The sequence below is a fragment of the Ambystoma mexicanum genome, chromosome 1q (genome assembly GCF_040938575.1).
Source record: "Ambystoma mexicanum isolate Mex_15411 chromosome 1q, UKY_AmexF1_1, whole genome shotgun sequence".
NCBI classification, from domain to species: domain Eukaryota; kingdom Metazoa; phylum Chordata; class Amphibia; order Caudata; family Ambystomatidae; genus Ambystoma; species Ambystoma mexicanum.
Window position 1 is genome coordinate 225,259,921 of NC_090922.1, and position 27,931 is coordinate 225,287,851.

The following is a 27,931-nucleotide window of genomic DNA, read 5'->3' on the forward strand; positions in this document are numbered from 1 at the left end:
CATGGGGGATTTGAAGGCGGGGTGTGGGGGGTTGAGAGTTTCAGTTGTGGTTGGTTAGAAATCGAGGGAGAGGGGTTTCAGGCACGGCGAGGCGTGGGGGGAGGGTGGTGATTGGGGGGGAATGAGGTGGTGGGTCGAGACAGGGGAGGCGATGAGTGCTGAGGGATAGAGGGGGACCAGGTACTTTTCCTCTTTAGTACCTTTGTTGCGATTGGTGTGTGCGAGAGGGTAGGAGGGGGATCAGAGGGGGGAGAGGGATGAGGCTACAGTTCTTGCTAGGGCTAGGCGTGCAGTTTCTAGGGGGGAAGGGGTGTGGTCGGGGGTTGATGGGAAAAGCGGGGGGTGCATGATTGCTGGGCAGAGTGTGCCTGTGAGGCTAGCGAGGGGAGTGGGTATGATCAAAGTAGGGTGATCGGGGGAGGGGTTCAGAGGAGCAGTGATCTTAGGGCGGTTGGGTCGCCATCGTGCCCCTCTGGCTTGGTGTTTGCAAAGGGGATCTGGTGGAGGGTTGGATGATTTGGGGATGAGGGGGACGGGAGAGGGCGGGGGGCCGGTGCACGGGGGTCATTTCCGGCAGACCTCGGTGGATCGGGTGCACTCATAGTTAGTACCTGTGCTTAGATGGGTTGGCAGATTTTGTTTGCACCATCCCACGTTAGCTATGATATCGGATGTTAATTGTTCACTCCTTCTGTGATTAACAGTACCTGCTATTAGGTACAGTTTCAAATGCAAATTACACTTTATATTTGGACTTTATAGGTTCAGCTATACCACAGGTGAGATTATTCACAGTTTCTGGGGTTCAACTAAGCAGGGTGATATTATTCACTTATTCTACGTTTTAATGTACTAATTGCAAACTAGGCTGCAGATATGCCTATGGCGGTTTTGAAGTGTAGCTAGACCTTAGAATATGCTATTAGGCGGCCTATCCAGTTGCAACTACAGCCCAGTAATGCTGTTGGATAGACTTCTTCGAGCAAGCTGGGATACAGGTATGCTATTAGGGGGAATTTCTAATGTAACAATGCCACAGATATGCTTTTAGGTGGACTTTTAAGTGTGCTTTAGGAGGACTTTCTAAATGCAGTTATGATACAAATACGCTATAGGGTAAACTTTCTAAAAGAAAATATCAAATGCAATTATGACACAGGTATGCTATAGGGCAGAGTTTCGGATTTCAATTATGCCACAGATAAGCTATCGGGCAGCCTTTCTAGACTTTGGCACGGTGACGTTATTAGGGACACTGTCTAAATTCTGCTATGCCAAAGTGATGTTATATATATTTCTAAATTCCACTTTTGCACAGAGAGGATATTAGGCCCACTTCAAAATTCAACTTTGCACAGAGGGGGCATTAGGCACCTTTCTAAATTCGACTTTGCACAGCGATGATATTAGGCACACTTCAATGTTCAGGCAAGGCACGCTATTAGGCACACTACTAAAATCAACTTTGCACAGAGAGGATATTTAGACAACCAAATACAATTTTGCAAAGAGAGGATATTAGGCAAACTTCCAAATTCAACTTTGCACCTAGAGGCTATTAGGCACACTTCTAAATTCAACTTTGCACAGAGAGGATATTCTGCACGCTACTAGATTCAAGAACACTTCCAAATTCAACTTTGCACAGAGCGGATATTAGGCACACTTCTAAATGCAAGCAAGGCACGCCAATAAGTGCACTTCTAAAGTCAGGCGGATATTCTAACCACAGATATGCTTTTAGGCAGACTTTCAATGTATAGACTATACCACGGGTGTGCAGAATTTCTATGGGTGGAGTGGTAGTATGGCGTGAAGTATTTGCTTCAGTCCCCGCCCTTGCCACACTTACTTATTGTTGGCTTCTTGCTTCTCCTGCGGATACCTGCAGATACGATCTGGAGCTGCCTTGTTGGAGCCGCCCTTTGTCTTGGGAAAGAATTTACTCCTGACTTTGTTTCTAGACAAGTCCGATCTCTGAAAGTCTCATCAAAGCAGGTTCTCCACTGCTCATCCAGAACAATCAATGACAAAATCGACACCCTTGCTCCAGCCTCAGCTGATTTCTGCAATCATTCATTTGCCACTGGAACTTTCCCCTCCCCCTTAACCACTCTTGTGCACCCATTCCTAAAGAAGCCCTCGGCCGAGCCTTCCTCTCCGGCTATTGCCTGATCTCCATCACTCCTTTCCTGTGCAAACTCTTGGAAAAGCTGGCCATCTCTCAGCTTAATCGACATACTGTATCTGTTGGTTGCGTCCATGACCACCAGTCTGGCTTCAGAGCTGCCAGAAGCACGGAAACTGCTCTCCTGAACACCCTTTAAGACTTGCTCTCCGATCTTGACTCTAATCTCCCTTCTGGCCTCATTCTCCTTGATCTATCCTCTGCTTTTGAGATGGTCAACCATGCCATCCTGCTCAATTGTCTCTGGGACAACCTTGGTATTACTGATCAGGCTCTGGACTAGTTGACTTCCTTTCTCACCGACCAACCCTCAGGTCCAACTGAGGTCTTTCCTCTCTTTTCTCTCTCTACTTGTGGTGTTCCCCAAGGGTCTAACCTCTCTCCCTGGCTCTTCAACCACTACCTGGCACCTCTTGTCCACTGCATCGCTACTTTCTGCTACAATTTTCAATTTTATGCGGATGACACTCTGTTCTCTTTCAGGCTCCCCTCAGCCACCTCTGCTGGCCGCAATTCAGGAATGGTGTGCTGCCAATGATCACTGTCTTAATGCCAGTAAGACTTAGATCCTCCTCATTGGGACACCCGCTCACTATTTTCCTCTCTTTCCCTCTGACCGCCCACTCTAGGCTCTCTTCGTGCTCCTTGCTGTGAGGCTAAGAACCTTGGTGTCATCTTTGACTCCAACCTCCCCTTCGCTCCTCACATCTTCGATGTCTCTAAGAAGTCAAACTATCAGCTGCACCTCCTCAGAGGTATTCTTTCTTTTCTCACTTTCCCCCTGAAGCTCACAGTCTCCAGAGCTCTGGTCCTTTCTAGGCTGGACTATTGCAACAGCCTCTTTCTAAATCTTCCTGCCTCTACTCTACGACCTTTACAACTTATGCAGAACAGGACTGCGAGACTTGTCCTTGGCTTCAAAGCCAGAGATCTTATCTCTCCAGCTCTGAAATCTCTTCACTGGCTCCCCGCGGCTGCACAGATCAACTTCAAGACCCCTCTGCATTGTCCACAAGGCTCTCAGGTGCCTGGGACCGCTCTACCTCCAACTTTCTCTTCCAAGATATCTTCCTTCTCAAGCTCTCTGCTCCTCCACCTCTCAGAGGGTCAAACACTTCTCCAAGCAGAGAGTTGGGGGCAGATCCATCTCCTCGGCTGGGGCCTTCCTCTGGAACAGCCTCACTGCCTCTCTCAAACTTGAGCAGAACCACCTCTGGTTCCGGAAGCAACTCAAGACCTTCCTTTTCACTTCCGCTTTCTCTCTTCCTCTCCCCTGCTGATGCACCCAACTGCTCCTCGCACAGGTAACCCTCTGAACTCTGGCCCAGGCTCCTGCATGTCCAGTTGCCCTTGCACTGCCTCAGGGCTCCCCAGCACTTACGGGTCTGTATCTGCAACCCTACAGTCCCTTCCCTCTGCACTTATGAGCCACCAGCTGGCTGCACTTGCGAGTTAACTACACTTCCCCTCCCCCCCCGGCACTTCTCCCCTTCCCTCTTCCCCACACTTGCTCGATCTAAATGACACAAGGCCTAGTAAGATCGTTATTTTGACCTCCCTGGTTTTTCCCCTCGTCTTGTCACGCCTAGAGACACTTGTGTAAAGTCACGTTATAAATGCCACATCATATGCACAGTGCCTGGAGCTGCTGTAAGTAGCATTCAGGGGAAAGCTTAGCACCTAGTCCTCCCTGCTGAACGCCAACAACGCTTTCTCTTGCTACCCACATTGTCCTACAAGTAATCCATTTGACCCCCCCCAATAAACCAAACATGCCCACTATCATATAAATGAATCCAGATTCACCTAGGTAGGCAGATTAACCATCTGATATAACACAATACCAACTTGCCAGTAAAAAGTATTCACTACAAGCTAAACAAAGTGCCTAGTTCTTCAACTTTTTGTATCAAGGGCACATAGTGTACATCACACAAGGTACACAATAAAACTTAGAATTTTTACTTAGCCACATAAATATATTGGGCCTCATTAAGAGTTTGGCAGTGTGGCCAAAATCAGCGCTAAGAACTGCATTACCGCACCGCCGAACTACGGCTCTGGATGCAATGTGGAGGAAAAACCTGCTGGAGGTAATTCCCCCAATGTACTGCCAAAAATCGGTAAAGTTACTACCAGAGTAATTACAGCTAGAAGTAATTCTGCCAAAATCCCCATGGAGTCCTACGGACTCCATAAATGGGGATTTACAGCCCCATACCACCACTTGTAATCCGTTCAGACCAAGTGGTGTTAATGGTAAATCCGTTTGGGGTATTCCTGCAGATTTAACACCGGAAAACAGCCAAACTTGTACTAAGGCCCATAGTATTCAGCGGCCACAATGCATTTGAACCTCAAATACTTAAATTACGGGTCTCCCAATCCATCATGGCCACCTTAATAAAAACAGGGAAAGTCACTCATGTCTGAATGGCATGTGAATGGGCGGAAATAAGGTATACTATGAACTAAGCAGGAGAGTTTTTTTTAAGTGGATACAAAATGTGAGTAGCTAGTTTAAATGTTTTGTCGTGAAAGGTATCTTCATTCTTATATTTATTTGTATAGCGCACAGCAGCCCCAAGGCACTGTGGCGCTGTTACAGAGAGTTTTCTTAGTACATACGTGAGTCCGTACAATACAGAAAAGGACCATAAATACATTATATACAGAAAAAGCAGATGTGCATGTTCTTTGTTACAGAGGAACAGCTTAATGTGTCAGTGAAAAACATCCTCGTCAGTTGCATAGGTATTACATGGTTAGTTGAACAATTTTATGGCTGAGGTGTTGCGCAATAGTGTTTGTGTTATATGTGTGAGTGCAGAGGTGTGTGGGAGTGAGGCTGTGCCTTTTGGCTAGGTTATGAAGATGCAGAGTTTGAGAGGGGAAAAAATGGGCTAGCTGTACATACAACCATGTCTATCCCCTGGATTCAATCCATGTGCTAAGAGCAGTGCTTAATCTCACATAAGAGATTAGTGGAATAACTACATAAATGAATACTCTCTCAGAGTGGATCTTAAGAGTGAACCATTGCCATCCCCAGGTCCTTCAAGTAGGGGTGTCACGGTATTCGTTTTATGACGGTACGATAACCTTCTTGCCAAATGACGGTATATCATGGTTATCGCGGTATAGCAGGTGGAGTTAACTGATTTTAACAAATATTTTCTAAAAGGTCATAAATTGACAGATTTATCATCATAAACAAAACCAGGCAACCAGGGCCAGAATTGGGCTCTTCAACATACTTTCCACTGAAATGCCTTGCTTCCACCAAACACAAACACGTGTGGAGAGGAGGGGGTGGGGTGGAGGCCTGCTGCAACTGGCAAAGCAAACTGAAAAGCTTTTCTTAAGTGGTCATTTAGGCTTTTCGCTTCCCCACTGGCTACTGGTGAAGATGAACATGTTGCCATCTTGATAACCTGCATGCCACAGATCAATGGAGGCTGATGGTAGTATACGCTTGCGCACACACACACACACACACACACGCGCACACACACACACACACGCATGCACGCACGCACTTTCTTTTTACGTTACAGCCTTTAGTTTACTTGCGGGCCAAAAGGTGTTCAGTAATCACTGACATATTACCCTTTGGTATGGCAGCAGGGAATACCCACAGAGATGAGTGAATTTCGCAGTGTGACTTATTATATGTAAATTCAATGATCGAACCAGGGAAATCCCCCATTGCCATATGTTTGGAGAACATTATCCATTATAAATATATAAACCCCAAAGCCGCCACCCCAAAGTAAACCCTTTTCCTTCTTGGCACTGTATCTATTCTTCCTATTGCTAACATATTGATTTTGTGTAAGGCACGTGTGGTTTATGGAATGGCATTAAAAACTGCTCCAACTGAAACTACTTGGCAGACGGCACATCCAACAGTGCAAAACCAAGACTGTGCAGCAATTGCTTACTGCAGCCTTTCCAAATCAGATTGAAAAGCACACCTAACGGTATGAACGGTATAATGGTATATACAATGTGACGGTTATTATTGTTCAATTAAGTGGTTCACGGTATCTTTAACGTTATACCGTTACATCCCTACCTTCAAGTGTGGAGAATTCCCACCTTACATGTCTAGTTGCGTTGGCAATGGCCACCCTCATATGCTTTAGAGCAGTGGTCTTCAAACTTTTTTGGCTTGGGCCCCCCAAGCAAAGTTTGGGCGGGCGGGCAGGCCGGGCCCCACCCCACCCCATCCCACCCCCTCCCCACCACAAAATGCCAAATGGCTATGAACTATTGCGTGCCGTCATTGCCCCCTACTCCCAGTAGAGTCCCTGGGCTCCCCCACCTGCTCCCATCACAGTCGCTGGGCTCCCTCATCCCACTCCTACCCCGTCCATGGGCTCTCCCCACCCCAACACAGACCCTAGGCTCTCCCCCACCCCTCTCCCAGTGCTCTTGGCCATCCTGCTCCCACCACAGTCCCTGGGCTCCCCCCACTCCGTTCCCAACACAGTCTGAGGGCCAGTGGGAGCAGGTGAATTTTTGAAGTGGAGGGGCATACACATTTCCCATACAAATGCCATAGCGACCGAGCACAGCAAGGTAGCCTGAACCAATCAAGGGGGACTCTGGGGATTATCCCCCCATGAATTATTATTTACTAATGCGTTAAAATGTTGCATTTTAGACCACACTTAAAAAACAAAATAGGTAAAAATCCAAACAGTTTGCAATTGGTGCTGGGGGGCCAAAAGGGAAGCATGGTATTTTTGACTGGACATCTAGGATAGCTATCCAGTAAAACAAAATACCATCCCTGTCTCCTGGGCTCCACAGCACCTCAGAAAGACCTGAATTTGGCAGGTGGGTAGGGGGATTGTGCAACAAAGGCATTTTTAAAATGCCTTTTTTTGTACAACCGTCCTTGACCCCCTCTACCACCTACTGGCTAAAATCAGCTCAACAGACCAAACCAAACACATTCACGCAGCAATCACTAACATTCATTCGAGCACCCATCACCATGCACTCAACACAAGCCTCTACACATATTTAAATAAAAAATTAATGAGCATAAACGTACCTTCTGCCCGTGATTGTGCGTGGGTGCTGAAATGCCCCGCTCCAGGTTACTCAGTCTGTATGTGTGAGGAGGCGCAGGAGCTCCCCCCACAGAAATACAGAAATGTAGTGCCCCAGCCAGCATTTACAATGAGCTATGCAAGGCTGGCGGAGCAAAAACACCCCCAACCTTGCATGGCTCAATGAGCATGTGCGGCTGGGGAACTGAACTGTCGCAGGGGAACAGCGTTTCCCTTTGACAGTTCAGCCTGCCCAGGAGCACTCCCTCAGCTGGAAAAGCAGCTGAGGGAGTGCTCAGTGTTTCACTGGGCTGGCTCCTTGGCTCCTCTATAATGGGCGAATGGTCCACTGGGTGGACCCCACCTCGCCCATTATGGATGAGCCACCAGGCTAGGACTGGCCTATAGGGCAATACCCATACCAAAAATGCTAAACGCTAGTGTACGCCAGTCAAAATTGGTCAAGTCTGATGAGTTCACTATGCAGCTGGTAGTTTTGACCATTGTTGCTAAAGAAATATTCTTTAAATATCACAATTTGCTTACATTTTAACAAAAAACATCCCCCCTGGGTACTATTCAAACAGTCTGTGACTAAAGGAATGAATATCCATTTGCAACGGAGGGCCACTTTTTCAATGGTGCTGGAGACAGTTTAATGGCCCAGTCCAGCCATGTGAGCCGCTCCTGCCCATTTCCTCCAATCAAAAAAACTTTTTTTTTACATTTCATGCTGGGCTCTCGCGCTCCCCGGGGATGCGGCCGTGCCCCACTGGGGCGGCGTGCCCCAATTTGAAGACCTCTGCTTTAGAGCTACATACAGCGCGGAATACAAATGAAGATTCAAAGGTAACCAATTATCCTCTTCCAAAATGATCCAATTGCTTGACCTAAGGTGTGTTTTAAGTGTGATGCATTGCCCACCCTCAGAGCCTGTTTGAGTGCAATATCCGGCCCACTCAGGATTCATATGTGCAAGTTACTAGATAGCTTCTTGAGTCCTCCGTACGGGGTTGGCAGGGCTCAAGGGGGTCAGGGGTTGCGGGGGAGGAGTGTTTGGGTGGCAGCGTGAGGCGATAAATGAGAGATGAGGCAAGGTAGCTGAAAATGTGGGAGGGAGTATGCATGCAGGCCTCTGTCTGCTGGAGGGACCTAGTGCATGTGGTGGAGGAAGGTGCGTGGGTGTTGGTGCAGGGGTCAGTGGTTCAAGAAGCGGAGGGGGTGGGGGGCTTGAACTGCTAGGTTTTGAGGGCTTTCCTAAAAGTCAGGTGATCCTCTGATATGAAGAGTGAGGGGGAGGGAGTTCCAGAAGGTAGGTGCAAGTACTGAGAAGCAGGCTCCTCCTAGTATGGAGAACTTGAAATGGGGGCCTACCAGGAGGTGTGCAGAACTGATTGATGATTCGGGTGGGGTGGCAGCATGTGAGTTGCTTTTGGAGGAATACAGGGCCTTGCTTATGGATGGCACGGTGGGTAATGCACATGGCTTTGAAGGAGGCCAGTTGGCTAATGGGCAGTCAGTAAAGTATCCTGAGTGCGAGTGAGTGTTGTTCTAGGAGTAGATTCCAAGGAGGAGCCTTGCTGCAGAGTTTTGGATCCGCTTGAATATCTTAAAAATCACTCCACACGCTTGTACAAAATGGATGATGCTGTAACAGAGCTTTCACCAAGATTCATGTGTTCTGCATCACAGTGCAGTCGATGAGCACCTGCGCCCCAATTTAATATGCATCTTCAAGAGCTCTGACAAAGAACTTAAACCCCCTTTAGCCAAACCGAAAAACACTGCATTCATTTGCATTTATGAAATGATAGCCTTTTACCTAAACATATGATGCACATTCCTGTTCATGCTGTACAGTTGAGTTGGTTAGACACTATTTAATGACCCTAGCAATTAAACAGGGCATTAGAAAATTAGAAAAACCAAAATTACCTGTTGTGTGTTGGTTGGCATCAAGTTCGCCACAGGATGAGGCTCGTGGTGTGTTACAGGTTTAGGATCCTGTTGAGGTGGTGGGCGAGGATGGGTTGGTGACCCTTGGCAAGACAAAGTTTGTGGCTCCAGGTAAGGCACAAGAATAGGTTTCTCTTCAGGAAGTGGAGAAGGCTCATGATGAGGAGCAATCAGAGCCTCCTGTTGAAGAGGAAGAAGCGGTTCCTGGTACGGAGAAGGTTGAGGCTCCCCATGAGGGAGAAGAAGCGGTTGTTGGTTAAGAGGAAGAAGAGGTTCTTGATGAAGGGGAGGCAGGGGCTCCTGGAGAGGGGAATGCAGACGTTCCTGTTGAGGGGTAGGATGCAAAAGCTCCTGCTGAGGAGGAGAAAGCACATGGTCTTGGCTAGAAAGAAGTGCCTCCTGTTGAGAAAGAGCATAAGACTCAATATGAGCTGGAATCACATGGGACTCTGTGGAAATAAGTGCCTCGAAATCTTGAAAAGATTCCTGATTAAGAAGTGGATGCGATTCCTCATGAGAAAAAAGGTGAGCCCCACCACTGTTGGACTGTTGGGTGGTATCCGACTCCAACTGTTGGTGAGGATGCATCACATTTAAACAAACAGGCTGACAAGAACTGTACACTTCTGACTTAAGATGTGAAGAATCTTCCATATCTGTCTCCTGACTACAGGAAGAGCCAACTGTGCTACTGCCATGTAGAATCATACGAAGGCAGCAGTATAGGGAAGAGTCTGAAAGGGCCAAGAATTTCTCATGCATGGCTTTCACATAGTGACATATCCGGTTTTCAGTCTCTTGGCTACTGTTATCTGTTCTAGACCACAATTTCCAACAAGGGTGCCATGTAGTATAGTAGTAATTAAAAACATCAACAGGGCAGACAACTCTCATGTCATTGAGGGATCGATTATAGATATTGAGTGCATGGGTTTCAGACAGGGTGAGAATACACTTCTTAATCTTAGTCTCTGTTGTGGAGTCCAGGTGCGCAATTCTGGAGTACAGAAGCTCCAGGATGAGTGGCAAGCAATACTTAACCGAGGCATTAGGAACTAGTGATTCCAGACCCTGTGGATTCTGAACATTAGGGCTCACCGTAACACATGTCACTTTAGGACTCATATTGGGGATACTTTGCATAATGGATAACATGCTGAATCGCAAACTCTCGGGAAGGTCCTTCCTTGAAATGCAATATGCACAGGCATGCCAAAGCAAGCCATCATCTTCACAGAAGACTGTATACAAATCAAATTCTGTGTGTAAACCTGGCAGAAGGTCAACATAAAGGTGACCAGGAAATGTCTGCGCCAGTTGCTGCATCTGGGTTGTCATAATGAAAATGTTCTTCACCAACAATTTGTCCTCTAAGAAAACCAACTTGACCTTGGCCCCTGGATCCGAAACAAAAAGGGAATCCAACTCTTTCAAAATCTGCGAATGCTCTTCAAATGGAATTGAGTGAAACCGCAGTAGTCTGCTCAAATCACTCCATTCAAGAAACTTTCTGGAGATGTCGAGGGCCAGCCTGGTGGCATGGCTTGCATTAAACATGAATTTCCTTGCCGAACTCTCCGTGGGGAGGTTTGTCTCCTGCAAGTCATGATTATGCGAAAGGCTGGTTTTGTAGACAATGAGCTTATCATTCTGGGGCCCCAACTTCAGCTGAATGATAGCAGGACATTTCTTCCTAGACGAGAATTAAAACTATATTAGTTGAAGTCTTTTAATGACCAATCTTAACAGAGCAAGACGTCCCATTGAGACCAATCACTTATAACATACATGAAACGAGCATTGCCAAAGCTAATAGTTTTTGCATGTGTGGTTGTTTATTAAATATATTTAACATGGGGGAAAGAATGAAGAATGACAGCGCAAGGGAGGGCGACCGTGCAAAGGGGGGAAATGACAGAACGGGGGGCGTGGGAGGAGGAATGACAGCGCAAGGAGGGGGAAGGGGAAATGAGTTAATGAGTTTGCTTGACCCTTGATACCAAGTAAAACATTTCATTAGTAATTCCAGTTTGCATATACTTTATTTATACAGCATTGCATTTTTTGCTTGGCATCAAGGGTCAACGAAACAGGATATGATAGACTGGTCTATATTCAATGTAGGGAGGTCTAGCCACATAACACTTGATGTACAGTAACTATGCTTCAAGGGTAAAGCAAACATAACTGTTATTACATGGCTTTCATTCAATGTAGGCCAATTTAGACACAAAATAACAATCACAGACAGACATTACATTAAATGTAAACACTGTATCACCCTCCACTCCACAACGTAGACACGCTGATTGACAGGAGAAGACCCTCTCCAGTCAGTTATCAAGTATACGTTATTAGGGCAATAATGAGAGGCAACAGGGTCAGTCATCTGCCAATCCATTGCCTCTCGTTATGTGCTCAGTAACCCCTTTGTTGGAGCAAATGGAGGCTCACAGAGGAGGCGGAGCACAAACACAAATCAATGCGAGGAGCACACACTTGATGCATAAAGTTACTCCTCATTGTTCAAATGCATTTAAGAAGCACAATCATTGGTTGAAATGGCAGAAGGCGATTTAAAAAAAAGTAACCACTTGCGCATTGCCCATTGCATACAAGAATTGCATGCTGCCATGCCAACGAGTCATGTTTCAAAACCCTATTGCTTTCTCTTTTCTTAGTGGCAATAGTTTTGGCGTTATGGTGGTGTGCCAAAATCCCAGAAAAATGTGTCCTGCCGAACGCAGAACCTTTTGTTCACAAAATCGTTAGGAAATGATTACTATCGAGGTTGGCATTAGACACGCTCTCCCTGCGAACATTTTCTGCATGTCCTGGATCTAGTCCGGACTAGCCATATTCCCTCTTTACACTAGATCCAGACACACGCTATGCTTGGAGATCCTCCGCCCACGATGGCACCAACACACTCGGCCCTTTGGCGGTGTCACACACCCGCCTGCGTTTCAAATTTGTTAATATAGCCCCACTAAAACAATAGCGCTCAAGACCATCAGTCATGTTTGGCTATTCGCCGGGCGCGCTCGTTTTAACCCGCACAAGTGTTTACCATCGCCCATTAAAGCAATATCTAGTTCCATCGAGACACTCCAGAATCTCTCATACAGGGTTCCACATGGATACTCAAAACAGATAGTTATTTAGAATCCTCTTTTTGTGCGTGCCAAGCAATCAGAGTGGCATTCCGATTTCTGTCTCTTTGGCCACCAGGTAGAAGATGCATTCTAGCAGTGGCCTATTAAGTAACTTCTTGTTGAAAAATGTACCCATCTGCCCATCCAGCAGGATTGAGACAGAGACCTTTTCTAAAGCACAATTCCTATGTGTTTACAGATCCTCGACAAAAAGCACTAGTGAATCACTGTCTGTCGTGCATGAAGATACCTGCACGGTAAGCCCTTCTGGGATACATCCCTTTGAAATATCAATAAGCAGTTACCCCAATATAGACCCGAATATAGACCCTCTCCACTCATAGGCATAACTTTGTTTATTGTAGGCACGCACAGGAGAACCCATTTAGTAAACACTCATCTAATTAGCCCGTCCTGATGAAGGCCTTTCCACATACAGCACATATCAACTGGTCCCTTTGTGTGAAACAGTAGTGTCGACAATCACATTTCTATACAGTGTTGATTGTTCAGCAGAAACGATGTGATTTGGTTCCAAGAAAATTCGCATCTGTATAAACTAATCCCTGCAGATTGTACTATTACTTGTTTATGTTTGCACCATATTTTTGATGTATATCGTTTTCCCGTGTTGTACTTTGCTCAATAACTTTATTTGAATGTCTTGCATTCGACTCATGAACTGAATTTTGATGTTTACCATTTCAAAATTAGGTAAACTCATAAAAAAATTCTTCTGGGTCAGAATATATTCGGACTCGCCCTGATCATTAGTTTTTGTGTTTAGATGTATACAAGAAAGTACATTTGAAAACCATACTTAAAATACAACTCATTAACTACAGCAAATTCAAAGCGTGGCAGACAGTAGGGGAGCAGGATTCCTGTTGCCAGTGCAGGTGAATGTAAATGACGCTTGTGAGGGTCATGTGAAACGAAATAACAGACCAGTATCAATAAAAGACTCCACTGTTCATAAATAAATATACAACCATATTCCTTACTCCTGTTGTGTATACCCGTTTAACCACTTAAATGCTAGGAGATGGACCACCCCCGTACTGGACCCCCTCTATGGAACTCTGAGAATATGGATGTTCGCCTTCATGTGATGACATTTTTCCCGAGGAAGAGTAGGGAGGAGCAGACGACAAAGCGAGGAAAGCCGTTTCAAAGTTTGGGGCCCTGGAAATACAAGTGTCTGCCACATCTACCAGAATACTTAGTGGCAGGATTCCTTAGCAGATTACGGTTAGCATATCTGAGGGAGCGACTTTGTAAATAAGATAGGGTAATGCTCTCTCAAACAATCAGTGAAGCGTGAAACATAGGTGTTTGGTTTGATTTTGGGGTTGACTGGTAGCAAGAAATGAAAGTGCAGGGAAGGGTCAATGAGCCACTGTTCTGAAGTCTGGTGGCAACAGTGGAGGCAGCAATCTTAACTTTTGGATGTGAGCTTTGCTGCTTGGGGAGGCTGGAAGGAAGGAAGTTGGGGTAATTCAGGTTAGAATTGTCAAGGGAGCCAATCACACCCTGCAGCAGTGATGGTCAATGTAGAAACAAGTCTTTTTTTTTGGAGTCTAAGTAGGTTGACAGCACCTTTGGAAACGCTGTCCATCCGAGTAGGCAGTCAGGGTGTGAGCTTTCTGGAATCAATACAAGTTGCTCATGATGAAGACGTGAGTAGTATGTTTAGTCCCTGCCCCATTCCTCCAGACTCATTGGATGTCTACAACAAGGTCTAGAAAGAGGAGCATAAGTCTGTGCAACCCCGAAAGAAAAACCTAAAGAGCAAACCAGAGCTTGATGTGCTGCTCTGCGTATGACCAGGAGCACCCCAAACAGGTTCCCTTGTCATTCCTATTCATCTGTGCCCATGTCCTGACATGGGATGGTATTAGAATGAGGTAGAGAGGAGGGTGGGTTATCTGGAAGAAGTGGCGCAAGGACTAACAGATACGCATCAGTGTGGTGAATACATTTTTTATTTTTTGCGAGTTCCCTGAAAATGCTTCTCCCAATGAATCCCTATCAAAGTCTCACACAGGACAGCTGAATTAATGACCCTTATGGCCTTAAATTGGGGGCTACTGCAAAGGTGCCACACAGTTTCCCAGGGAATGTCATCTTCCCAGACAGTGTGCCCAAGTTCTGATTGGGAGAAGTGAAACCTTATCTTGGCCACACCAAGTGTAGACATTTTACTAGACAAGGTGCCTACCTAAAAATGGCGGTTCTTATAAGTTTAAATCCAGTAAGGCAGCAGCTGTGCTTTGTATGTTAGTATACATCTTGCAACCTGGAATGCCCATATAGGGTAATTTCCTGCAGACAGCAGCTAACAAGGGTTTGTGTGGATGTGTGCCCGCTTTAGTTGGGGTAGGACATCTGCGATTCCCATGGCATCCACATAGCCAGGGTTTAGGTCGAAATTACCGGAAAGAAATTGGTCGCATTGACCAAAAGTTCTAAAAATTCTACCACCAAAGGTTCGAACACCAAATGTTCAAACCTTTGGTGGTAGCATTGAAAGAAAAAAAAAAACGGGGGCTGCTGGGTTGTCCCCCGCTCACTATACTTTATAGTATAGTGAGCGGAGGTTGCGGGGGGACACCCCCGCAGCCTTCAGTTTAAAAAAAAAAAAAAGAAAAGGGACCCTGCAGCGACAGTTCCTGATCACGGAAGTGAAAGGGAACTGGCGCTGCAGGGAACCAACGTGAAGATGAAGGTAAGTGGGGTTTGTGAATGTTGGGGGTGTGGGTGGGGGGTGTAATGGGTGTGTTGTGTGTGTGAGAATGTATGTGTGTTCGCATGAGAAAGGTGCAAACTTTTGGTAGTCTGCACCTTTCTCGTGTGAACGATTTGCCCGCGGTACTTTCAGCCGCGGGCAAATCACTTAGATCCCATAGTCCGCATTTGCTCAAATGTAGCAAAGGTCTGTATGTGGAAACTATCACTTATTGGCGGCCCACAACATTTTTTAATGGTTCAAAAGTGTGCAAGTGTTGGATCGGGGTAATCCACTACCTCAAACTTGGGGACAAAAGGTGAGATGCATTTAGTCGAAGGCTTAAATTACATCCTAAAGCTCCAGGGTGAAGAACGCCTCTCTAGACAGCGACTAAACTCTGCACCAGCAAGATGTAAACTTGGGGAGACACTGTTAGGGCAGTTTTTCTGAAGTCCATCTAAAGGACTTTATAAAACTATCTACTAGGCAATACGGTAGAAGTCTGTACCACTGAAAATAAGGTATCAATGGCCTTGCAGTCAGGCATAGCATAGGAGGAGGAGGAGGAGAGGGCTGTAGGAAGGTACAAAGAACTTGTAGCACACATGATCCTAAGAAACACACACTCTAAAGTTATATCAAAAAAGGATTTGTGGGTATGCAAACTATCCCAAATGCAAACTTTTTTCTCCAGGAAATTGTCTTTGTCTAAGAGGGCAGTGCTACTTTATGCACAGCTTAATCAACCCAAGACAGACATTTGCCAGGCTGCCAGAACAACTACATACCTGGTTTCACCCTCAGAGATCATCAGTGCAGTAAAGTCCCAACAGCATTGTGGTTGAAGCATTTGGCCATGTTTTCGCAACACCAAGAAAGTTATATATGGAATATATTACTCACCGTAAACGTATTTCTGATGCTTATATCTGCTTAGATTCACATGCTATGCATAGGCGACATCTAGTGGTAGCCGCAGAGTTTTACATTTTTTTGTTTTTGAAACTCAAAAAGGGACGTTGACAGGTCGTGCCAGTAATACTATTCCTAGTGTGGCGTCTCCTGTACCATGGTCCTTCATGCGTTGAGGTCCCTCAGATTGTTTTGTTTCTGACATGGGGTAGCATAAAGTGTAGCGTGAGTACAGGTGTAATAAAGTAGATAGAAGCTAGAAAACATCTATGCACCTTCTACTCCACTGGGGCATGTGAATCTAAGCAGATACAAGCATCATAAATACAATTACGTTGAGTAATGTATCCCTTCTGAGGCCAGTGGATCTGCTTAGATCACATGATATGCATACACTAGCGAGCAGTATCTGAAGGAGATGGGTTTTGAGAAGGTACAGCAGCAAATAGATGTTTTAGCATCGCTTGTCCCACTTGTGAATCTGCTTTAGAATGTGTGTCAATGCGTTAATGCTGACAAAGTATGCATGGAACATTTGCAATAAAAGCCAAAGTAGCTCCTGTACCTCTGGTAGAGTGAGCTCTTGGTGTGAAAGGCAGAGTTTTGTTTGATAGGAAGTAGCAGAGCTGTATGCATGTTACTATCCATCTGGAGATGGCGATGTTTTTAAAACCGTGATCACCTTCCCTGCCAGGTGCAATGGAGACAAACAGTTGATCTGTTTTTCTTAGCGGTTTTGTCTTGATTACATAGTAAAAAAACACCCTCCTTACATGCAGTGTATGGAGGTTTTTATCAGCTGAGTGTGAAGGATTTTGAAACAAAGTGGGTAGTTCAATGGATTGGTTAACATGGAACTTGGATATGAATTTAGGTGAAAACCTAGGGCTCGTTCTTAGTACCAACTTGTCTTTGTGGACAACAAAGAAAGGGTCTTGAACTGACAAAGCTTGTAGCTCACCGACTCTTCTTATGGAGGTGATGGCCACCAAAAAAGCCGTTTTGTAGGTTAGGTGTTTGAGGCTGGATTTGTGCATAGGCTCAAAAGAGGAACCTATGAGCTTTGCAAGCACCACATTGAGATCCCACCGTGGAGGCGGGTTTGAAATTTACTCCTTCCATGAAAGCCTTAACAGGGATTTCCACCAGGACACCTTGTTCTGGGAAGTGGTGTAAGCGGATAGAGCCGCTAGGTGAACCTTGATTGAGTTGAATACTGGGCCAGAGTCTAGTAAGTGGAGCATGTAATTAAGAATGTGTGATAGGGTACATTCAATAGGGTTTACACTTTTTGACTGGCACCATATAACAAATCTTTTCCATTTGTTAAAGTAACACAGTCTGGTGTTTGGTTTACGTGCCTCTGAGGATTTCCATACACATTTGAGGTAGTTTTAAATGTCCAAACTATGACTTCAGGAGCAAGGCTGCCAAGTTCATGGACTGAGGATGTGGGTGTAACGTTGTCCCCCCAATGTTGGGTGAGCATGTTGAAGGGGCACAGGATCTTGATTTGATCACGCATCGCCAGTTTGCGCAGATGTGGAAACCAAGGTTGTCTCGCCCACATAGGAGCAACCAGGATCAGAGTAACTTGTTCCTGGTGCATCTTGTGTACTTTCTTGCTCAGGCGCGGTGTTGGGGGAAAAGCATAAGCACATTTCCCTGACCATCCACAGGGTGTTCCCCTTGGATCTGGGTTGGGGAAACCTGGATGCAAAGTCTGGGTATTTTGTGTTTAGGCTTGTGGCGAACGAGTCCAAAGGAGGATAGCCCCAGAGGGAAACATTGTTTAAAATTTCTATGCCGAGTTGCCACTCATGCTGTTTGGCTAGGGGATCTCTGCTTAGTGAGTCTGCTAGATAACTGAGTACCCCTGGGACGTGTTGAGACACTAAGAACAGGTTCTGCTTGAGTTCCCACTTTCACATTTTTCTGACTAGTCTGGACTGACGTGGAGAGTATGCGCCTCCCTGCTCGTTTATGTAGAACATGGCAGTGGTTCCGTCTGTGAGGACTTTTACTGTTTAACCTGTTAAATGCACTTGAAAGGTTTGTAGAGCTTTGAGCACTGCTAGCTGCTCCAAAAGGTTTAGGTGGTTCTGGGCTGTGATCTGTGTCCACAGGCCATGCGCTGTGTGGTGAAGGTAATTGGCTCCCCATCTGGAGAGTGATGCGTCTGCTGTTATAACCGCTTACACTGTATGGTTGTGAAAGGGTTTTAACTAACAGATTTTCCTTTGTCCACCAGCGTAGCGCTTGAAATAGAGATAACGAAACAACCACTAGACCGTCCCGCTGACCGCTTGCCTGAGACCACTGTTCTCTAACTACTCTTGCATTAAGCACATGCGAAACCGTGCGTGTGGATCCGGGTAGATGCATGAAGCCATCATCCTGAGCAAGCGCATTGCTTGCGTACGGTTGTTTGGCGACCGGCTAGATGCTGAGGTATTTGCAGCATTAGGTTTTGTACTCTTTCCTTTGAGGGGAAGACTAGCCCCCTCTTCCGTCTTCATGATAGCGCCTAAAAATTAGTTGGTTTCGGTTGGAACGAGACTTGATTTTTTTCTCATTGATTGAGAAACTCAATTGGAACAGAAGATGGATTGTCCTTTGGTTACTTTGCTTGCAAATTTCAGGGGAATCCCCTGCTATGAGCCAATTGTCCAGATAAGAGTGCACTGGGATCTATTCTCTGCATAGGTGCGCTGCTGTAGAGACTGGAGGGGGGTATCTTTACTTTTGCCGTCTATATGGCAGAGTAGAAGCACAGAACACCCCAGCCAAGATTCTCTATACGGCAGCTATGGATGAGCAACCAACGCTTAAGGTCTCAGTGGGTGATGCGGGCTGGTTCTTAAGTACAGTGAAACACCCAAACCCCCACAAAGGAATGTCCACACACTATGTTACTTGCAAAAACAGTTCTTTATATAAAAATAAGGTTCAGAGATATATACACAATTCAATAAAACTTTGCATTCTGGTAATTCTAATGTGACACATATATACAGTTTCTATGTGGTACCACAACTTGATAAGGATTCCTTTAAAATGCGTCAAATGCTGACAGCAAGGTGTATCAGCATAGATCAGAAGGAAGGCAGGTTAAGTTAAACATTGGCAGAATGCTTTCTTTATCTATAAAGGAAATACTGAGTGAGGATTCTCCCCCCTGTGCCCGTGCCGTGCGTGCCCCCCAACCTGGGAAATCTGTAATAAGAGTATTAACAAGCCCAGTCCATAACTGTTTAATAAGTCTGGCTTCCTGTAATGGAAGAGTTTCTTTGACGGTTCGTCGACTGATCCCTTGAGGGTGGACTCCCTTTAAAAGCAGGAGCCACAGGCCGTCGAGATCCTCGAAGAAAAGTGCAACACTGACGTTGATGCAGCAGCTCCGGCCTTCACGGTGCTCTTCGACCATCGCTCGGTGAAGTCCTGGGAAGATGAGGCGGTGCGGCCCACCGCAAAGCAAAGTGTTCAGTGCCGAAAAGAAGACTCAGTGATGGATGTAGGCCCAGCAGCAGGAGTTGCTTCGGTGGTTCTATGGCCTGTCGGTGTTGCAGCCGCAGCACGTATCTTGGGATAGCTTCGCCGATCAGGACTAGACCACGGGCTGAACCTCGGATCTTCAACTCCATCAGTGTCCTCGGGGACGTCCGTCGGCTTCAGGTGGCGGGAAACCCACCAGATGACTTTTCTCGGTAGCCAGCAACCGCAACTTTCTCCAGTGGGACAAAGTGGTCGACGGTGATGGAAAGGGAGCTATCTGTTAAATGTTCTTAGGCAAAGGTGGAGCTTTTGCGGCTCCGGTCGTCAAGCAGCACAGCGTCAAGCTGTCCCCGCTTCTGGGCAACTGGCTTCCAGCGGTCACGGACATCTTCCAAACCCCAATCGACTGCAATAGACTACGATGGCCTCATTGTCTCTGCGTTTCTTTTCAGGATTCTCGGCAGACCTCTTCTCCAGTCGACAGCCTTTCTGGACTGGCTTCCAGGGTGCCTCAAAGAACAGCAGGTTTTGCACGATGGTCCCTCGTAGCTCAGGAAGAGGTCTCTTAACCAGGTCCTCTCTTGGATCAGTCCGAAAGACAACAGCTTTTAGATTTCGTTGAAGGAAATGCAGCAGCAATTCTTCCAGCTGGGCTTCAAGGATGAGCTTCAAGTTTCAACTTCGGCTTCTGAACAAATTGGTAATTGAAAGGTCCCCAGATATACAAATCTGTCCCTCACTCACTCTGGCTGAGCCAGGCTCAGTCAGCCAATCACACAGAAGGGCATTCATGCAGGCAGGCAGCCAATCAGGCTCACAGGCTATTCACTTCCACCCAGACACCCATAACAAGGAATGTGGATTGGGGCAAGTACCCAGCCTTTCAGCAAACCACACTGCATTCATGTCAGTTTCAGGCAGGGCTGTCTCATTCACTCTGGCGCACATAGAGAAACCAGACAACCATATCATAGAATGCATATTGGTCACACGCTCTATTCGCACAGGTCTCACCCCAAGGGTGTACTCCCAACATAGTCACTGGGAAGGCTCCAGCCAGTCTGGCCTGGACTTCCCCCATAAATACCATATATGTTTCTTCCACCCAACAGCCAGTCAGGGGACGGGACGAGTCAGGGCTTCCCAGGCCTTTGGGAAAACAAGGCAACAGGCAATAGAAACCAAGAGGCCCCAGGGGCCAGCCACCTCGTCTTCCATCAGGAATCCACCGATTCCTATGGCAGGGCCTGGGTATCCCAAATGGAGGCTACTTAGAGCTCCTGTCATATCAGCATGAAGCTACCACAAGCCCATACCCTGCTATGTGGGCAACACAGGTGCCCAAAAACATACACTAGGGGTACAGGGTTGTAACCCCACCTATGAGTGCCATAAAAGTATCCCAAGGGTCTCTGTTCACCATGACCAAAAAGAGGAGGAGCTGCACTGCCAGGCTTCCCAACTGGACTCCTGTGCAGAAAATAACACAGAATATGTGATAAGGAAGTACAGGACAAGGACATGGAGAGGCCCTGTCTCTCCAATGCATTTCCAGCATCACAGCCGCCAACACCGCTAATACCTTAGTGAATACCCACGGAGGGGAAGCTATGCCGAAGGGTAGCACCTTGAATTGGTAGTGTTGATTTGCTATTTTGAAGCACAGGTATTTTCTGTGCGCTTGGAACATTGAAATATGAAAGTATGCATCTTTCATGTCCAAGGTTGCCATGTAGTCCCCCTGTTTCAGCAGTGGGATTACTTCTTGTAGCTTTGTCATGCAGAATTTGAGGCTTGACATAAGTGTTTACAGGGTGCAGGTCTAGGACAGGGCCCATTGTCAGGTCTTTCTTTGGCACAAGGAAGTACATTGAATAGATTCCCTCGTTTGCCAGGACGATTTCGATGGCGTCCTTTAGTAGCAGTGCTTTGACCTCTTCCAGCAGGATACGCTGTTCCTCCTGCCTCATTTGCCTTGGCGGCTGGATGGGTGGTGTTTATATGAGTTCTATGCAATAGCCTCCAGCCATGGTGGAAAGTACCCACTGGATCCCCCCCTCACATGCGTGGGTAAAATGAGAAATGCAACCTCTTACTGGAGAGGCATGGGAGGGGACCTGTAGCGTGTGGTCATAGCTTTGGTGGGGTGGAGCCTCCTCTGGAGGAGGAGGATCTGCCTCTACTTCTGGACCTTCTGTGGCCCCTTTGAAAATGTTGGGAGGACTGCCCCTGCGAGGAACCCCAGGATGAATTTTTTCCGCCTTGGTTTTAGTTGAAGTACCGCTGGGAGTTTTGTCCTCTAAAACGGCATCTATTAAAACCACCTCTCTGCACAAAGGGTTTGTTTGTGTGTTGTCTCGGGGACTTGAGGGTGTCACATTCCTCCTTAGCACTTTTCAGGGAGTCCTCGATCGCTTTACCAAATAAGGCTTTACCCTCAATTGGCATATTCAAAAGGGTGGTTTGGGTTTCAAGCTTGAAAGCTGTTTGACTTAGCCTTGCATGGCATTTGATTAGGGTACCCTCAGCAACAATCCACCCTGCATAGTCTGCTGCGCCCAGATTGTTCTTTAGGATGCAGCTTGCCACCCGTCTACCTTCAGCTACTGTTTGTAAAAACTGTGTCTTTAGGGGCTCTGGGTCCGAGTCCATCTGTTGTGAGATCTCGTCCCACTTGTGGCAATTATAACTCGACAGTAGCGTACTGTTGTTGGCTAGCCTCACTTGGGAAGCAGCTGAGGAAGCTACTTTCCTGCCTAGGGTGTACATATTTTTGCTCTCCTTGTCAGGAGGGGGTTTGGCAGAGGCTAAAGGTGTGCCCGCTCTCTTCCTTGTGGTGGTCACTACTAGAGAGTCGGGCTTTAGCTGAGCCCTAATGTACAATGGATCTGATGGGGCTGGTCTAAACATTTTCTCAATGCAAGGGTTGACTGCCCTGATCAGATTGGGGCTAAGTAGAGAAGACTGAATGCACCTTTGGACAGATTGGAGCAGTGGAATTAACTGTGCTGCAGGTCCCTTATCCCAGAGGATTTCCTCTATGAAGTCTTAACGACTTGTGCCTCCTGGTTATCGATTTTAAAGTGTTCTGCAGCTTTTAATAGAAGATTATACTGCAGCTGGTTATCCACAGGGGAATCAGCCACTGGTTGGTCAATATGGTCTGGAGATTGAATGATGTACACATCGTCATAGTATTGGTCTGTATCCTCCTTGTACCTTTGGTCTCAGTCTGCCAATGAGCCAGGGATTTGCAAACCTGTAGTGCCATAATAGTATGGGTCATCAGAAACGTCTTGATAGGTAGAGGTACTAGGTTGTGTTACGTCCAGGCAGGCTCTTTTGGTGTCTGGCTGCTTGCTAGCTGCTTCGCCTTGAGGGCGCCCCTAGAGGTTGGTAATTTGATCTGGGTGTTGATCCAAAAAATTTACAAAACTAGACATTCTCCGGATAAGCCTATCAAACTGTTCCGGCGTCCATTGGGAGAAGCTTGGAAACACTGTGGGAGCAGGTGCAGGCAAAGGCTCTGGAGCAGGGGGCTGTTGGTGGTGCATTACTCCTGAGAGGGTGTCCCTACGGGCAGAGTGCTCCTTTTCCTTTGACATCTGTGATTTTTAGAATAGGGGCGTCAAAGATTTAGTGATTATCGACATCTTTGCTTTGAGGGGGGTGTCCGAAATGTGGTTTTTTTTTTAAATTTATTTTTTAAAAAGAGTTCACTCATTTTTAAATTTTTAGCAGGGACAGTCGACGCGTCCTTCGACGCATGTTCGCCAGAACCAGAGGACATTCACGATTTGCTTGCAGTGTTGGAAACTGACTTCAGTGCCTGTTTCGGGGGCCTGTCATGTGGCAAACGCGAAGCCCCAGAAGACAGGGATTTTTCAGACCCTCCATTCCACACCGCATGTGGCTCATCAGTCGACGATGTGGTCGACTGTCGGCCATGGGGGGTGTATTTAGTCTGGCGGGCAGTGAGTGCCTGAACCGCCGGGTACCGCCTCTGTAGCAGAACCGCCGGCCTGCCTTTTGCAGTCAGGGGCCTCGCACGTGGGAATCCATCAGGTCCTGATCGCCCTACCATCGCTGGAGGCTCCCTCAACGTCCATGGCGGCATGGGCCTGCATGGCGTGGAGGGCCCAGCGTTGTTTTCCAGTCCTTTAAAGTTTTTGCCCGAAACTGTCGCAGGACTTGCACTGTTTTTCAGAATGATCCCTAGGAAGGCAGAGGTTACACATCATGCGTGAATCCTTCAGGGAAACTTCCGGTTACAGGAAGGACAAAATTTAAATAGAGTTTTCCATAGTGTGGAAAGATGTCAGCCTGGCGGGGAAAAAAGGAAACATAGGGGAATAGACATTCTCTAAATGAAATGAATGATGACCTTCCCCACTCTCCCTACTGCGCAGGGCAGGAGCCCATTGGGCCTAGGTAGGCAGCAGACAAAGTCAATCAAGACTGGGGGAGTCGTCATCGACGAATGGTCTTGTCCTCGAAAGCCATCGCCAGAGATCTTGCGGTATACGGTCATCGAAAGGACAGAAAGAAAGTCTAAATCTTAAACTTTGTATAAGTAATGGTGTTAGCCAGAAGAAGGAACTCTGCAACTCGTGTCAGACAATGATGGCGAAAAAAAAACTATCGGACCTCGATGCTTGAAGAACCAAGGGTACAGGAGACGTCGCACAAGGGATAGTATTACTGGCACGCCCTGTCGACATCCCTTTTTGAGTTTCGAAAACAAAACTGTAATACTCGGCGACTACCACTAGATGTCGGCCTATGCATAGCATGTGATCTAAGCAGATCCACAAGTCTCAAAAATATATACACACACACACACACACCTCTTCAGAAAGATAAGTACTATCATAATAAGCAAACACAATATACAAAATGTTAAATGTTCTTGATTAGCAAACAAACATATTTGATTAGCAATTGTGTACTAATATTTTAAATGTCACATGAAGTTATTTGTACCCAAGAAATACAATTTGCAACAATATAGCATTTTAGTGTACCGCTGAAATAAGACATTAGTAACAGTGTCTGAACAATGTTAACTGCATTAATGGAAGTAAATAGATGTGATAAAAATTTTTTTAAAAAGGATCTGCATTTTCTTTTTAGTGCAAGACTCTGCACCTGGGTGCAGTGTTGCACAGGACAGTGTCCCGTATATTGCATGCTTGCAATGGCCGTTTAAGGAGAAGTTCAGAAGTTTCATGAAATGAAAATGTTCACAATGTTAAATAAAAGTCATAGCCTGAGACTAGGTACATAGTATGGATTTGCAGCAAGCAGGGTAATTGTCAACTTCAGGTGGACAAGATGGCCCATGCCGGTCATTGATATTAACTTTTTTCGATAAAGCGTTAATAACTAAAGTCTGGAAGGGGGTGTCAGTACTCCTCTCTATATATCGCAGAGGAGAGGCACAAAGGACCCCAGCCAAGATTCTCTATTTTGTAAAACGTGTGTAAGCAATCAAGGCCTAGCTCTCAGGAGGTGATGCAGGCTGGTTCTTAAGTACATTGTAGTCCCCAAGCACCCACAAAGGAATGTCCACACACTAGGTTATTGAAAACACAGCTCTTTATATAAATAAGATTCAAGGTTATATACACAATCACAACAACACACTTGCTCCGACAATTGTAAAATGGTAAATATATACAGTTCTAGGTGGTACCACTATTACTCTGATTCCATTAAAATGCATCAACTGTACACAGTTCAAATAGCACACGAATCAACACAGTAAAACAATATCAACCATAGACTTAGGACGAAAACAAGTTGGTTAGACAATTGGCAGAATACTGGGCCCCTACCACTAGGCACAGTTCTGTATGAGGATCTCCCCACCTGGGCAAGCTCTAAATGAAGATGCACTACACGCCTAGTCCATAGATTGTTTATGAGAGTCTCATCTCCTATAAATGTTCTACTGCCCCAAAGTACCTGGTTTCATTGAGTTCTTCGGTAAGTCGTCGACAGGCCCCTCTTGAGCGCACCCCCTTTCAGATGGGAGCCGCGGGTCGTTGAGATTCGGTGAAGAAAGAGGTGAACGTTGACGTTGAGGGAGCAACTTAGATCTTCGCGGTGAACGTTGACGGAAGCTTCTGAACGTCCTGTGAAGAGGCATGCAGTGCACCTCGATGACAATAGTTTGTTGCCTCAAAGTCAATCAAGAACTTTGGCCCAGCAAGGGCGTCGGGTCGTCAGTGAATGGGACGGTACCATGGCTGGCTTCAGTAGCTTTGTCTGTGTCTCTCAGGTCTTCGGGTGGTGGGAAACCCACCGGCAGATTCTCCTCGGTCATCGGCGGTCTTGACTTTTCTCCTGCATGGTGAAAGAGTCCTTGGATCAAATGTTCTTAGGCAAAGGGAGCACTGCGGCTCCGGTCGGCGACGGTGGACGGCTGTCCTGTGCTTCTCTTCGTTCTCCTCGGTGGTCCCCTTCTCTGGTCGGCAGCCTTTCGTGGGTCTGTCTGCCAGGGTGCTTTGGCAAAGATCCGCTGGTGCACGATTGTCCCTCGTAGCTCGGGGAGAGGTCTCCTAACCAGGTCCGCTCTTGGATCAGTTCTTGAAGGCACAGCAGCTTTCAGATTGCATTGAAGGGAACAGCGGTTCACCTTCTTCCGGCTCGGCTTCGAGTGTAAGCATTAAGTATCAACTTCAGCTTCTGAATGATTTCTAGCAGTGAGAGGCCCCCAGATACACTGTTGATCTCCCATTCACTCTGCTGGGTCACACTCGGGCAACCAATCACCCAGAAGGGCATTCAGGCAGTCAATCAGGTGCACAGTGCATTCAGACCATTCTTCTCCATCCAGACAATCACAACACAGAATGTGGCTTCGGACAAGCACTCTGCCATTCAGCACTACACATTCATTCATATCAGTTTCGGGCAGGGCTGTCTCAGTCATTGTGTCAAACACCAGATACTAGACACCCATAACACGGAATGCGTCCTTGTGTCACACTCCATTAACCCAGGTACCACCCCACGGGCGTACCCACAGCATATAGTCGTTGGGAAGGCTCCATCCTGGCCTTGACTTCCCCACACTACCACATATGGAACCTCCACCCAACAACCAGTCAGGGGGAAGGGACAGAGTCAGGGCTTCCCGATACTTCGGGAAACAAGGTAACAGGTGATGGAAAGCAAGAGGCCACGGGGGCCATCTTGTCTCCATCAGGAATCCACCGATTCCAATGACAGGGCTTGGTATCCCAAAATGGAGGACGCTCAGGGCACCTGTCAATTCAGTACAGAGCTGCCACCAGTCCATACCCTGCTCTGTGGGCCACACACAGGTGCTCAGTACAGGGTTGTACTCTCACCCATGGTTGCCATAAGAGTATTCCAAGGGTCTGTTCAACACGACCAAAAAGAGGAAGAGCTGCACCGCCAGGAGTCCCACATGAACTCCAGCATGGTAAACGAGAGAGAACATACATGATGCAATAAAGGACAAGGATGCAGAGGCCCTGTCCCTTCGGTGCATTTCCAGCATCACAATTGCTGCTTTTGGTAAAAATACCTGTCGATTCGAAAACTGGTAACGACAGTTGCAGTCACTTCAGCAGGCTTCACAGGTTTTTGGTAAGAGCTACAGGAGTTTCTGGTCATCTTCATCTTCGGTTCTTCTGTTCGAGTGGTCAACTATTCTTCAGCTACATGATCCAGGCCATTTATCCAGGAACCCAGTGTTAGGCAAGAATTGATATAGTAACCCTGTGGGAGACTACACAATACTTGTCCTCTTGGTATTAGGTAACCCACCTTTTGGTAAAGGCCTTTACTACACGAGTTGGTAGTGTGACTGAGCAGCCAGGCTTATCTCAAGAGGGGTAAATGTGAGCTGTAGCAATGACATTTGCAAACACACGTAACCAAGTAACACTTACACTCAATGTTTTAGTTATAGTTATTTCTTTAACAGTAGTTTTTAAATAAGCACTCTTTAAAAAAAGCATTATAGGTAACAATCAAATATACTTTAAAATACTTTCCAGAATCAACAGAAAGCTAGTAGATATTCTTTAGAGATGCTTTTTACACACTTCCTACACCCTGAGGTGACTTCACTAACTAGGACAGTAATGGCATTTAGATATCACTAGAAAACCTTGTAGATTCTGGTGTTTGAAGAAAGGAAAGGTTAAGGGAAGGAAAAAAGGTTAAAACAGGTTCTTAGAGCTTGCAAGCACTTTAATTTCCGAATGAAATCTAGACAAAAACCTTTCCGAGCAATAATAGTTTAAAACCAGAATTATCACCTCTGAGGGACAGTAAATAAAGCCAAGTGGACTAGAAGAGTCTGCAGGGAGTCAGGACAGCCAAAGTCAATTGGAGCACAGTCTATGGAGCTGATGCACTTCTTAGATAACAACTTGCACAAGGTTAGAGAGTT

General features: G+C 46.4%; 2 protein-coding genes across 3 annotated transcripts in view; one reads left to right on the forward strand and one right to left on the reverse strand.

Annotated features, from left to right (window-relative positions):
• LOC138526876 (uncharacterized) overlaps positions 1-27,931 on the reverse strand; it is a 1,504,711-nt gene that overhangs the window by 1,188,671 nt on the left and 288,109 nt on the right. For both annotated transcript variants that reach the window (XM_069637661.1, XM_069637652.1), the window contains exon 6: positions 9,187-10,900. In XM_069637661.1, the coding sequence (XP_069493762.1) occupies positions 9,187-10,900 (1,714 nt within the window). The remainder of the gene's footprint in view (positions 1-9,186; positions 10,901-27,931) is intronic.
• The window catches only part of LOC138526886 (uncharacterized protein ZSWIM9-like), a 1,119,771-nt gene that overhangs the window by 359,288 nt on the left and 732,552 nt on the right, over positions 1-27,931 (forward strand). The gene's annotated exons all lie outside the window — the stretch shown is intronic.